The 10149-nt window shown below is 52.4% G+C and overlaps 7 protein-coding genes across 7 annotated transcripts, besides 6 other annotated features; all 7 read right to left on the bottom strand.

Moving 5' to 3' along the window:
• TraAM80_01199 (uncharacterized protein) lies at positions 1-323 on the bottom strand (the record flags this gene model as incomplete). Its single annotated transcript, XM_029378252.1, has 1 exon — positions 1-323. A coding segment is annotated over one exon (323 nt), but the record flags the coding sequence as incomplete, so codon positions are not given.
• A 751-nt stretch (positions 324-1074) lies between these two features.
• Positions 1075-1102: a microsatellite.
• A 652-nt stretch (positions 1103-1754) lies between these two features.
• Positions 1755-1784: a microsatellite.
• A 40-nt stretch (positions 1785-1824) lies between these two features.
• Positions 1825-1944: a sequence feature (A-rich).
• A 491-nt stretch (positions 1945-2435) lies between these two features.
• On the bottom strand, positions 2436-3854 carry TraAM80_01200 (putative amino acid transporter; the record flags this gene model as incomplete). Its single annotated transcript, XM_029378253.1, has 1 exon — positions 2436-3854. One exon carries the CDS (start codon positions 3852-3854, stop codon positions 2436-2438), a length of 1419 nt encoding a protein of 472 aa, XP_029241862.1.
• Positions 3855-3913: 59 nt separating this feature from the next.
• Positions 3914-3940: a sequence feature (GA-rich).
• Positions 3941-3993: 53 nt separating this feature from the next.
• Positions 3994-4019: a microsatellite.
• A 52-nt stretch (positions 4020-4071) lies between these two features.
• Positions 4072-6339, bottom strand: TraAM80_01201 (trichohyalin; the record flags this gene model as incomplete). Its single annotated transcript, XM_029378254.1, has 1 exon — positions 4072-6339. The coding sequence occupies one exon, from the start codon at positions 6337-6339 to the stop codon at positions 4072-4074; it is 2268 nt and encodes a 755-aa protein (XP_029241863.1).
• Positions 6340-6626: 287 nt separating this feature from the next.
• TraAM80_01202 (uncharacterized protein) lies at positions 6627-6935 on the bottom strand (the record flags this gene model as incomplete). The annotated part of the gene is made up of 1 exon (XM_029378255.1): positions 6627-6935. The coding sequence occupies one exon, from the start codon at positions 6933-6935 to the stop codon at positions 6627-6629; it is 309 nt and encodes a 102-aa protein (XP_029241864.1).
• Positions 6936-7106: 171 nt separating this feature from the next.
• TraAM80_01203 (uncharacterized protein) lies at positions 7107-7406 on the bottom strand (the record flags this gene model as incomplete). Its single annotated transcript, XM_029378256.1, has 1 exon — positions 7107-7406. The coding sequence occupies one exon, from the start codon at positions 7404-7406 to the stop codon at positions 7107-7109; it is 300 nt and encodes a 99-aa protein (XP_029241865.1).
• Positions 7407-8224: 818 nt separating this feature from the next.
• On the bottom strand, positions 8225-9373 carry TraAM80_01204 (uncharacterized protein; the record flags this gene model as incomplete). The annotated part of the gene is made up of 1 exon (XM_029378257.1): positions 8225-9373. One exon carries the CDS (start codon positions 9371-9373, stop codon positions 8225-8227), a length of 1149 nt encoding a protein of 382 aa, XP_029241866.1.
• Positions 9374-9595: 222 nt separating this feature from the next.
• Positions 9596-9641: a sequence feature (A-rich).
• Positions 9642-9725: 84 nt separating this feature from the next.
• On the bottom strand, positions 9726-10127 carry TraAM80_01205 (ribosomal protein L27; the record flags this gene model as incomplete). The annotated part of the gene is made up of 1 exon (XM_029378258.1): positions 9726-10127. The coding sequence occupies one exon, from the start codon at positions 10125-10127 to the stop codon at positions 9726-9728; it is 402 nt and encodes a 133-aa protein (XP_029241867.1).
• Positions 10128-10149: the final 22 nt, after the last annotated feature.

Here is a 10149-nt window from a genome sequence, read left to right on the forward strand (position 1 = left end):
ATCAGCACGATGGCAGGTGGCGGCGCGTGGGCAGCGATGAAGAGGCCACCGAGTCCGCCCAGCCTCACTAAGCCACGACAACGGTAGCCGCACATTGTCATTGTGCACGCAGCCTCTCCCTTTAAACGATGCGAGGAGTTCAGCACGCATGCAGTAACCCAAACGTCAGCCACTGCGCGCTGAAAGCGGCACGGAAGGAACAGCTGCCTCTCCCTTCCGCCGTGGGCCCTTGGGCGGCCGTGAAACACACCCGGTCGCAGAGTGACAACGCCTACGTGGCACAACACATGAAAGGGCAGGCTTTGTGGTCGCCTAGCTGGCATGCAAGGGCAGGGCAAGAAGGGAAAGAAGTGGGAACAAGAAAAAACGATGATGGGGGCGCACATGAGCACACCGAGCGCCGTCAGACAAAAAAAAACACAAGCAAATAAAGTGCACGTCAACAACGCACAAGAGATTCTTGCTGCATACTTGCCCGCACCCCACCTTCTTCCCCGCTGTTTCCAAACTGCGCGAGAGCCGGATCACAGGAGGGATGCGGAGACGCAGGAGTGTGTTCTTACTCCAAGATGCCCAAGGGCACTTCTTGCACATCGACCCCTTCTCACACTCCTGAATCCATTCACAGGAGAGACCCGCGTGGAAAAGAAAAAAAAAAGGAATAAATGCTTCTTCTGCACACTGGTGGGTTCTCTCCAAATGATGCAACTGCAGCGCAACAACTTCTTTTGGGTCGTTGTTTATTATTACGTTTAATTTTGCGGGTCAAAAATGATTGTATTCCTCTTTCGCTCCAATCCCTCTCAGACGCCCTTTGACGACTTATCGGCTGTAGCCTTGTCACTACCACACACACACACGCACATCTTATCACTGCCTCACAGCCCATCCCGTTTTTTGTTCCAGAGGTTTTTTTTTGTTTGCTCTGCTTCTTTCCGTTTTGCGTGACACCTCTTATCTCCTAGAGGGCTCACAGTGGCACGGGAGGGCAAATGCGGCGCATTGGTGCGTTGGTGGTGGCAGAAGAGGAGGGAGACAAGACACGGCACCGCATATCCTGGGCTGAAAAATGGGCACAACACCACACGACACAAACAAACAAAGGGCACAAATTATACAAGTAGAATATTATACAACAAAATGTGGAGCCCTCGTTGACGGGAGCAGTGGTCCTCCTTTAGCTGAGGACCGGGTTCAGGGGAGGGAGCGTCCTTGTTCTATTTTCATCCTTTTTTCTCCCAGCCATCTCACCCCACACGTGTCAAATGCATTGCGAACGTCCAACTACCACGTGCAAAGAAAGACGGATATCGGCGTGGATACGGATACAAATGCATATGTACACATTTGAATTTCACCATTTCCCTCCTGATTTATTTATTTTTTCACGTCATTCCGTTATTTCATTTCACATCTCCCGGTTCCCCGTTCCGATTCATCCTCGTGCAGGTCAATGCATGGAATGCTGGAGGGGGAGGAAAAGATACTGCACGGGCAGGCGAGAGGGGAATTGAGACAGGCGGCCTCACGGAGGGCACGCCGCGAGGGTCCACGGAAAACAAAGAGTAGGGTGTATGAAAAAGCGGCAGCCGCCGTCAAAAAAGTAAAACCAGGAATCAAGCGCACAGAAGAAAACCATGTTAAAAAAGAAAACGTGAGTGACTCACACCCCAAAAAAGGGTTAGAGAAACAACGTCTAAAGGGATAAAGAAAGGCGTGCACCCTCAAGTACGTGAGTACACGAACGAACGAACGTGTGTGTGTGTGTGTGTGTGTGTGTGTGTAAAGAAGATGTACAACAATGAGAGAATGGCATCGTCGAGGAAAAGAAAACAAACAAAAAAAAAAAGAAGGGAAGGGGAAGAAGAAAATAAAGAACAAACGTCACTGTAGAAAAAAAAAGACGAAAAAAAAAACAAAAAAAACTAAAACTAAACAGAGAAATGGTGTTGCTGCAACTGCAAAGCGTCCCAGGACAAACGTGAAGGCAAATAGGAGGCGACGCGAGAAGAACAACACGAGTCCCTCTGCTCAACTGTAATTTTATTTATTCATTGTGTGTGTGCGTGTGTCGGTATATGTTTGCTTGTTCTTTCATTTATATAGAACGATGGATATAGATGTAGCTGCCTTCATTCTTTCTATGTTCACGTATAGGCAACAGCGGGCACGTCAGTCATCAGAGCTGTTATCTTCGGTTTGGGCCAGTGAAATCGTTAACCGCCTCGCACTCTGCCGTAGACAATCTTTCCTCACCCTCCCTCTCTCCCTCTCTGTGCGTTGGTGCGTGCGTCTTCTCCTAGCCGCATCATGTGAGGCCATGTGAGACTGACTGCCACCTCGTCTCTGGTCATTCGGTTTGCCACGTAAACCAGCATGCGCTGTAGTTTGTAGAATGTAGCTCGACGGCGTCGTTGTCGATGTCGGCCGCGCCCTCAGCCGTGAGCTTCGCCGTAGATGGTCAGAACGGTGCAAAAGACCACGGCGAAGACGCCGAGGATAATGAGCAAATACGTGGCGATGAAATTCGCCCAGCCGACCTCCTTCAGAGACCAGTTGCCGGAGTACATGTGGAAAAAGGCGGGGAACAAAAAGGCCAAAAAGCCACCGCACACACCGCCCAAGAAGCCGAACACGACGGTGATGCTCGGTATGAAAAGGCCGAGTATGAGCGCCGCCAGCGCAAGAAAGCCGCTGACGAGAAGATTACGCCGCGTGGAAACGTCCGACGTTTTCCCCCAGCCAAGGACATAATAGATGGCGTCGCGCGATGGCTGAATGCAGAGCGCAAATCCTCCGCAAAGCTTGAATGCAATGCCAACGTACGAAATCACCATCAAAACATCATTCTTGGGGTCGTACAGTCGCAGCACGGAGCCTGCCACGGCGTTGCCAAAGTCCGCGTAGCCAAAAAAGCCTGCAAAAAAGTAAAGCAAGCCTACAAACACCATACTCAACGTCGTATCTCGCGTCATGCGGTTCGGTGAGGGGTCCTGCATCTCCTCGTAGACCTCAAAGCAGTTCACCTGACAAATAAACGCAAAAATAAGCAGTGAAAGCCCATTCAGTGCTTTTGTTCCATTACCGTATAGAGACAGGTCCGACGACATCCCCTCTTTTAAGCCATTGTTGGCGGCATGCATCACCATGCAGATGACGAAGAAGATGAGGCAAGCAACCCCAATCACTGAGGCGTAGCGAAGGGAATTAATCTCCTTCGGAAGCGAGAGAGAAAACATTCCAAGCAGCCAAACCCCACTGATCAGCAAAGACTTTCCATGGCTCGTACGAAAAAACTCCGGTGTCGTTTTAGACTCCAGAATTGGGAAAAACAAGTCGCCGATGGAGATGACGTACCCCACACAGGTCCCAAAGCAAAAGACGAACATGAGCAAGGCCACAAAGTAGTCGACACCACGCATAAAAAGGCCTTGCGCCATTTCCTCATACGATCGAAATCCTGTCTTCTCCTTTGCGAGTACGAGCAGTCGAATAGAGTACACAGTGCATGCGCAGCACAGCGCAAGGAGAAGGGACGCGACGACGATGCCAGAGTCACGGAATCCCGAGGGTAACGCAACAATACCGGCCCCAAGCGTCGCACTTGCCAAGTTGAATGCGTTCGAGAGAAGTCCGCCGTAAGGCACAATGTCGGCCACACGCTTCATGGCGCGGTAGGCCCCACCGCACTTCATAGTTGCCTGGGAACGCTCCCCCTCAGCCCACTCTGTAGAGGCGACCTTCACCGCTTCATATGGGCTGCCATCCACAGGGCAGTTGTACGTTTCGTTATCCGCCGGGTTCCCTGCTGCTTCCCTCGCTTCCCCGCCTGTTCCCTCACGGCGGCCCTCCATTTCCAGTCAACGCAGGTTAGCAGCACAACAAAAAAAAAAACTATACGCGTGTACATATAAAGAAAAAGAAGAAGAAAAACAAAAAGGGGGCAATTCGTCCACAGATACAATCGCAAACACCATGTATCACAACCATATGCACACACACACACACACAGACACACAAAACCGCAACCATAAACCGACTCTTATCCCAAGATGTCTCTCGCTTTGGGCTTCAGTCCTCGTCCAGAATATCCTTCGCGAGCCGCCAACCCCATGGATTCTCTGGACACGGATACGGTGGTGCAATGGGAACACCACGTCGCTTTCGTTCCGCATCCTCTGCAGCGTGGCGCAAAGCCTGCTGTACAGCGGATACACCGGTGCCCCAGAACAACAGTGGCCGGTCGGGCACACGCCATGTCTGCCCGAGCAGCTCAGGTTGAAAAATGCGCTTTCGTCGCTCAAACGGATTTCCAGCCTTACGCTCACAATCCTTACGAATGTCTTGCCACGCCTGCACATCCGCGGCAGACACGTATGACATGCCCTCTGGAATAGGAAGCAGTGGAGGTCGCTCCGCCTCCTCCATATTCTCTAGCCACTCCATCTCCGTCTTAACGTCATTCTCCACAATTCCCAGAAGGCGTTGGGTGATTCTCTCTCTGCGTTGCTGCTGAAGTGCATGTAGCTCCTCTGCCAAGGATTGCTCGCCTCCCTTTAGGCTTCGAATAATCCGCCGCAGACTTCGAGCCTTAGTGGCTGCTGCGCTCTCTATACGTCGCTGCCGAATCACCTGCTTTGTGATCGCCTGAATCTTCTCAAACAAGGCCGTTGCTTCTGCATCGTCGTATACGTTGAATAACTTCTGCTCATGATCATCCGCACGAGAATCATCAACCACAACAGCCTGAGCTCCATCGGGGGTGTTGTTCCCTGTTGTTGCTGCTGCTTCAAACAACGCTGCTCTGCGCTCGAGAATCTGCCTATACAACTCACGGCACTGCTCCGCCTCAGGGGCAGACTCAACACCCTCAAAAAGTTTTGCGTTCTCTCTGACGCGTTTTATCTGTCGTTCCATCTGCATGTGCGCCAAGTACCGGAGTCGCTTTTCGTGCCACGATTCCAACCGCTTGTCTCTGGGATCCATAAACATTTTCTCCACAATGTTTACCACCTTCTGCACCTTCACCCGGGCAACCTCCGACTCCGCCTGGCCTGCAAGGGCGTCGCTTGGTTCAGCAGGCTTAGCCTTTGCCTGCAACGACGCCTGCTCGCGTTGCTGAATTTCCAGCAATCGCTGATACTCCGGTGTGCTCTGCAGCGGTAGCAGCAACGCCTTCTCATACCATCGCTTTGCCCAATCAACAGGTGCAGAGCCCTCCTTCGAGGCGTAGTACTGCACCACATCTAGCGTACTCAGGGTGTCTGCGTTCATGGAATACAGCTTGCGCAGATTCTCCACGTAGGCGCTCAGCGTCTCGTCCTTAGAAGTGTGATGAAACCCACTGCCTTGCGTCAGGCGGGCAAAGACCTCGCAAAACTGCAAAAACTCTTCCTGCGCACGCATCTCTGTGAGAACCGTCTCTGCGACGTTCATGTCCAATCCAACGGCCCGGCTTATCATCCGCTTCAGCTTCTCCATGCGTTCTGTTTTTTGATCCTTCTTTCCACATCGATGGCCGCCGCTCCTTTGCTGGGCCACGCGCCGCAGTCGCTCAACTTCCTTCAACTGAAGTTCTTTTTCCTCCAACGAGATCCGACGCAAACGGGCCTCCGCATATTTGAAGGTGTTCGCAAGGTGCTTCTGCGTCTCCAGGTTTAGTTCCGCCGTCATGTTCGCCAACTGTCGTCGCTCCGCCTCCGTGCTCACACCCTCCCGCTTCTTGTGAACGTAGTCTGTAAACACCTGTTTAATGTGAGTCATGGCGTTTTCCAGTTTATGGACGTTCACTGGGTCAAAAAGCGAGGCGTCCGCCGCATCGTACACCGCCTGCGACACGCCAAGGGAATGTTGCGGATTCTTCAACTGCACAGGCAAACCCAGCTTTATCCGTTCGTACTCATCTCGAACCGTCTTCTGCGGGTCCAGGTCACGGGTGTCGACCATGGTAGTCTCAAAGTACCGACGCCGCTGCTGCTCCGTCGTCTCAGTAGGGTGTTCCCGCAGCATTTGGCTCATGTACTTCGTAAATGCGTGCTTCTCGTCCATCGGGACACGTTCCCACTCACTGTCAGTGAGAGACTTTGCCCGCTCCGCCACCTCTTGTCCTAGGCGGCGGGCCGCCGTTGAGGAGCGCTCCTTTTTGCTGCGCACGGGCGGTGACGAGGCAGCGCCACCCAGGCCCGCAAACAACGCCTGCGCTTCGAAGTGCTTCTTCTGTGACGCGTGCGTCGCCACCATCTGCCGGAGCTTGGCTCGTTGGCTGCGTGGATTGAGGAGCGAACTGCCCTGCGAAGGGATGCGCTCCCCCTTGCGCAGCAAGCGCAACGCCACCCGCATCCACAGACTACCTACACAGACACAAACAAGAAACAAGGAGAGAAAAATGCCCCTCCAAATAACTATCGGCCAGAATAACTGCAACGACGGGCTTGTGTTGATGTCCTCCGTGTTGCTGCAGGGGAAAAAAAAAATGCAAAGAAAAAAAAAGGGAGAAAGCAGTAGTAAGAAAAGCAAAGAAACAAAGAACGGGCCCAGCAAAAGAGGCGCCAAAGTGAGCAAGAAGAAGTGTCACGCCGCAGGCCTACCGCCCAAAGACATCCAGACAAACTTATCCAGCGGTTCTCTCAGTGAGTGGGGGGGGGAGCGCAGGCGTTGATGAGGTCGCTCTCGGCCTCCGCCGCACTAGTGGCTAACGCCTCCACCGTAGCGTGAAGCGCAGGCTCCAACGCCTCCGAAAGTGGGACGGCGCACGTGCTCGCGGAGCTCAGCACGTATGGTAGCTGCTCCGTTCCTTGTGTCGCCGCACTCAAAAACCGGCCTGACTGTCCACATTTTCCTGCATCAATCTGCTCCACCAATTCCGGCCTCGGCAACGACGCCCCGCCCTGCCGCCTTTCCACACAAGCCCCCTCGAGGGGACTCACGGAAGACATCCAACAGCCACCAACTGCGGCGGCAGAGACAACGCGCCACGCGGCACGTCTGGCTTCCCCCGGGGGCCTCCCTTGCCACGTTCCCAAATGGCAACAACACAGACCAATTCAGCCAAAAAAGTTTCAAAAAAGAAAAAAAAACGAAGTGGAAAGATAGCCACGCCAAAAGCATTATGTGAGCACACCCGCACACCGCAACAGACACAATTCCTTGCGCCAATGCATACGTTGCACAGCTGTGCAGTGCCAAGAAAAAAGAGGCAAACAACAAGAGAGTTTCACACTCACCTCAAAGTTCCCTTCAAACACAGAGAAGATTATGGTGACCAAAGCACTGAAAACATTTACTGTGTCCTTCCAAGGCGTGAAGGTCAGCCTCCGTCTTGCAACCGCCGGCAATAACGCCGGTGTCCAAGCATAATTCAACCTCACTTCATCCGTGAGAAGTTTATCGTGCTGCAGAGTGCCCATACAAAGTCAAAGCTTCCCAGCACCAGCGCACCTTCCATGGCAACTAAAAGTTCTCCCATGCAGACGGCACAGAGTCCTACCCACAAGGAAGCAAAAGCAGCATGGCAAAGACGGCGTGTAAAGTGTTGCGCCAATAACAAAAAGGAAAAAAAAACTACAAAACTATGTGTATTATTCGCTTTTTGTTTTGTTTTTTCCTCTCTCCTTTTTGTATCCCTTAGGCGCGTCTTCCCGGCAAAACCGCCGTTTTTCGCTTGTGCAGGAGCATCATCCCGACAGACCCAACACAATGTCATCGCAGTCCGCCGCCAGAACAATGACGGAGGCCAACGGTGTGCATAGGCAAAAGCCACCTTGCGAAGAAATCAGCTCTGCCTAAGCCAACCAGGTGTGATTCTCCTATTCATTATTATTTGTTCTGTACGATCCCCCTTCACTGCTCGAGGTGTCCATGTCAGTACAATACCGTAAATTAAAAAGGTCGTTGTGCAGCTGTGAATTAATGTAGTTTTTGTTCGTTTGTTTCCTTCTTCGTTCCCTGTGTCTCTTCTTCCTAAACCATATATTCCCGTTTCGAATAGGTGTCTCTTGGTGGGGAAGAACGCACCTAACGGTGTACGATGAAACTCTGCCGCACTATATCTGCGTCTATTCTTGACCACACAGCCCCCATGCAGGGCCCGTGTAAAGCTGCATCCAAGAAAACCCTCGAAAGAGAGCAACGTCTTGAGGTGTACAATGAAGAACCACACGCACACACACGTACATAGACGCTTCCTTGGAGCTCAATGATTCTTACGGCAAAGGTCACAAAAGCCTCAGAACACAAACATTTTCAGCACCAAAAGCCCCATGAAGAGCAACTGAAATATGTTCATCCACCACAGGCGTCCAACAATAACTTCCAGGCCATGTATGGCGACACGTTGCTCTACCCAACGGTAGCGAAGCGACTGAATTTGCGCATCTCTAGCCGCGTACCGAAGTGCCTGGTCTTGTGTTAATGGACTTAGCACAGACTCAGTCCCAGAGGATCGGGGCGAGTTTAGAGAGCTGCTTAATAAACCTCCACGTGCGTCGCCATCAACAAGTTCGGCTGAAATCATGTTTGTTATTCGAAAGGCGTTTCGAAGTGTTGACATGGATCCAAGAAGTGAAACCGTGACAATAATGGCAAGCATCAGCATAAGCCCCTGAAACAGCACACTCGGCGCCTGCGAAGCATCCCCGTCGCCGGCATCATCATATTCCATTTCCTTACCCTCGCTCTGACTGCCTGCATTCCCGTCCTCATCCTCGGCGCTGACCTTGACGCCGTCACCCACTAAATCCTCTGAGATCATTTGGAGCATCAATCGGTATCCATTTGTCATTTCCCGAATCGCCCTGGGCACCACCACGTATTGGATAGCTGAAAATGCCAAGCTCATTTTTTTGCACCCACCCCAGATGCCCACAGTGCAGTCCCCATTGAGTGAGTCCGCTGTTATTTCCAAAAAGGCCTCCGTACGGAACGACTGACCCGCGGGAACACCTGGGGTCTGGGAAGAAATTTGATACGCAAGCGCCACAGTCCCGGTGGAGGACATTGTGTACGCGAACCGGTGGACCTCGTTCAGCTGCGTCAGGCTTCCAACCCTGGGCACGTCCACCACAGTTACAAGCGACACGGTACGATACCCGCTGCCCATGTCGTTCATATACATCCACTTCCCCACATGTAGGTCAGTTTCCTTGCGTCTGTAGTGGTACCGCTTCAGAAAGTCAGAACTGTTGGCAAAGGCACTCCCCCACAGCCTGGCGATGGTGACACCTTTCAGCAGTGTCGGCGCAATCATGCACTTCTTGTCCTTCAACTTCTCAAAGGGGGAAAACATGCTCTGTGAGACACCGTTGGAGTACTGCTGCTTGGCCAGCACGGCCCCCGGCTCCACCCCTGAAATGCATCTAATCGTCTCCGGCATCATCACAAACCGATGCTCTCCAATCCTGTCGAGAACCACGCCGGAGAGGAGAGACAAAACTTAAAATAACGCCTCCTCGCAGCACACCGCGCGCCACACGTCGTTTTTTCCCCCACCCACCCCTACTTGGGCACCCTCCCAGGTACACACGCACTAATAAAACAGAAGCAGTGAGAGAGGAGCAAAAAAAAAAAATGTTTTTGACACATGCAAGTCTCAGAAGATAACAAACACGCCAAACAAAACAAAAACAAAAACAAAATACAAAGACCCCAGACACTTCTGCGGTATTTACGCCTAAGAGAAAAGAACAAAAATTAAAGAACTCACAGGGGAATCGCTCACAGGTAGCACCCTAGAAACGCAGACGCTGGAAGAACCAGCGGTTGCTGCCGGCGTTGTAGCGGGCCTGGAACAGCTTCCTCACCAGCTGCTTCGACTTGGACTTCTTTGCCGCGTCTGACACGTTGATGCGGCCGCGGAGCTCCTTCGACAGGTCCATGTTGTATCGCGTCGGCAGGAAATGCTTGTGGTTCACAACACGCAGAAACACGCCCACGCGAGAGCGGCGCTCAATGGTGCGCTTGCTCATGCCGCGAACAACCTTCTTCGGGTACTTCTTCATACCGGCAATCAGCGAGTGGCCGTACGGGCGCTCCTTGCTCTTGGAGTCGGTGTTCTGCACAATCACCGCCTTCTTGCCGGCGTAGCGGCCAGAGGTCATGATCACCACCTTGCCAGGCTTAAGGAACTTCATTGGTGCTAGAAGCCAGAGACTA

The sequence above is a fragment of the Trypanosoma rangeli genome, assembly GCF_003719475.1.
Source record: "Trypanosoma rangeli strain AM80 chromosome Unknown Tra_15.4_contig_00024, whole genome shotgun sequence".
Taxonomy (NCBI): domain Eukaryota; phylum Euglenozoa; class Kinetoplastea; order Trypanosomatida; family Trypanosomatidae; genus Trypanosoma; species Trypanosoma rangeli.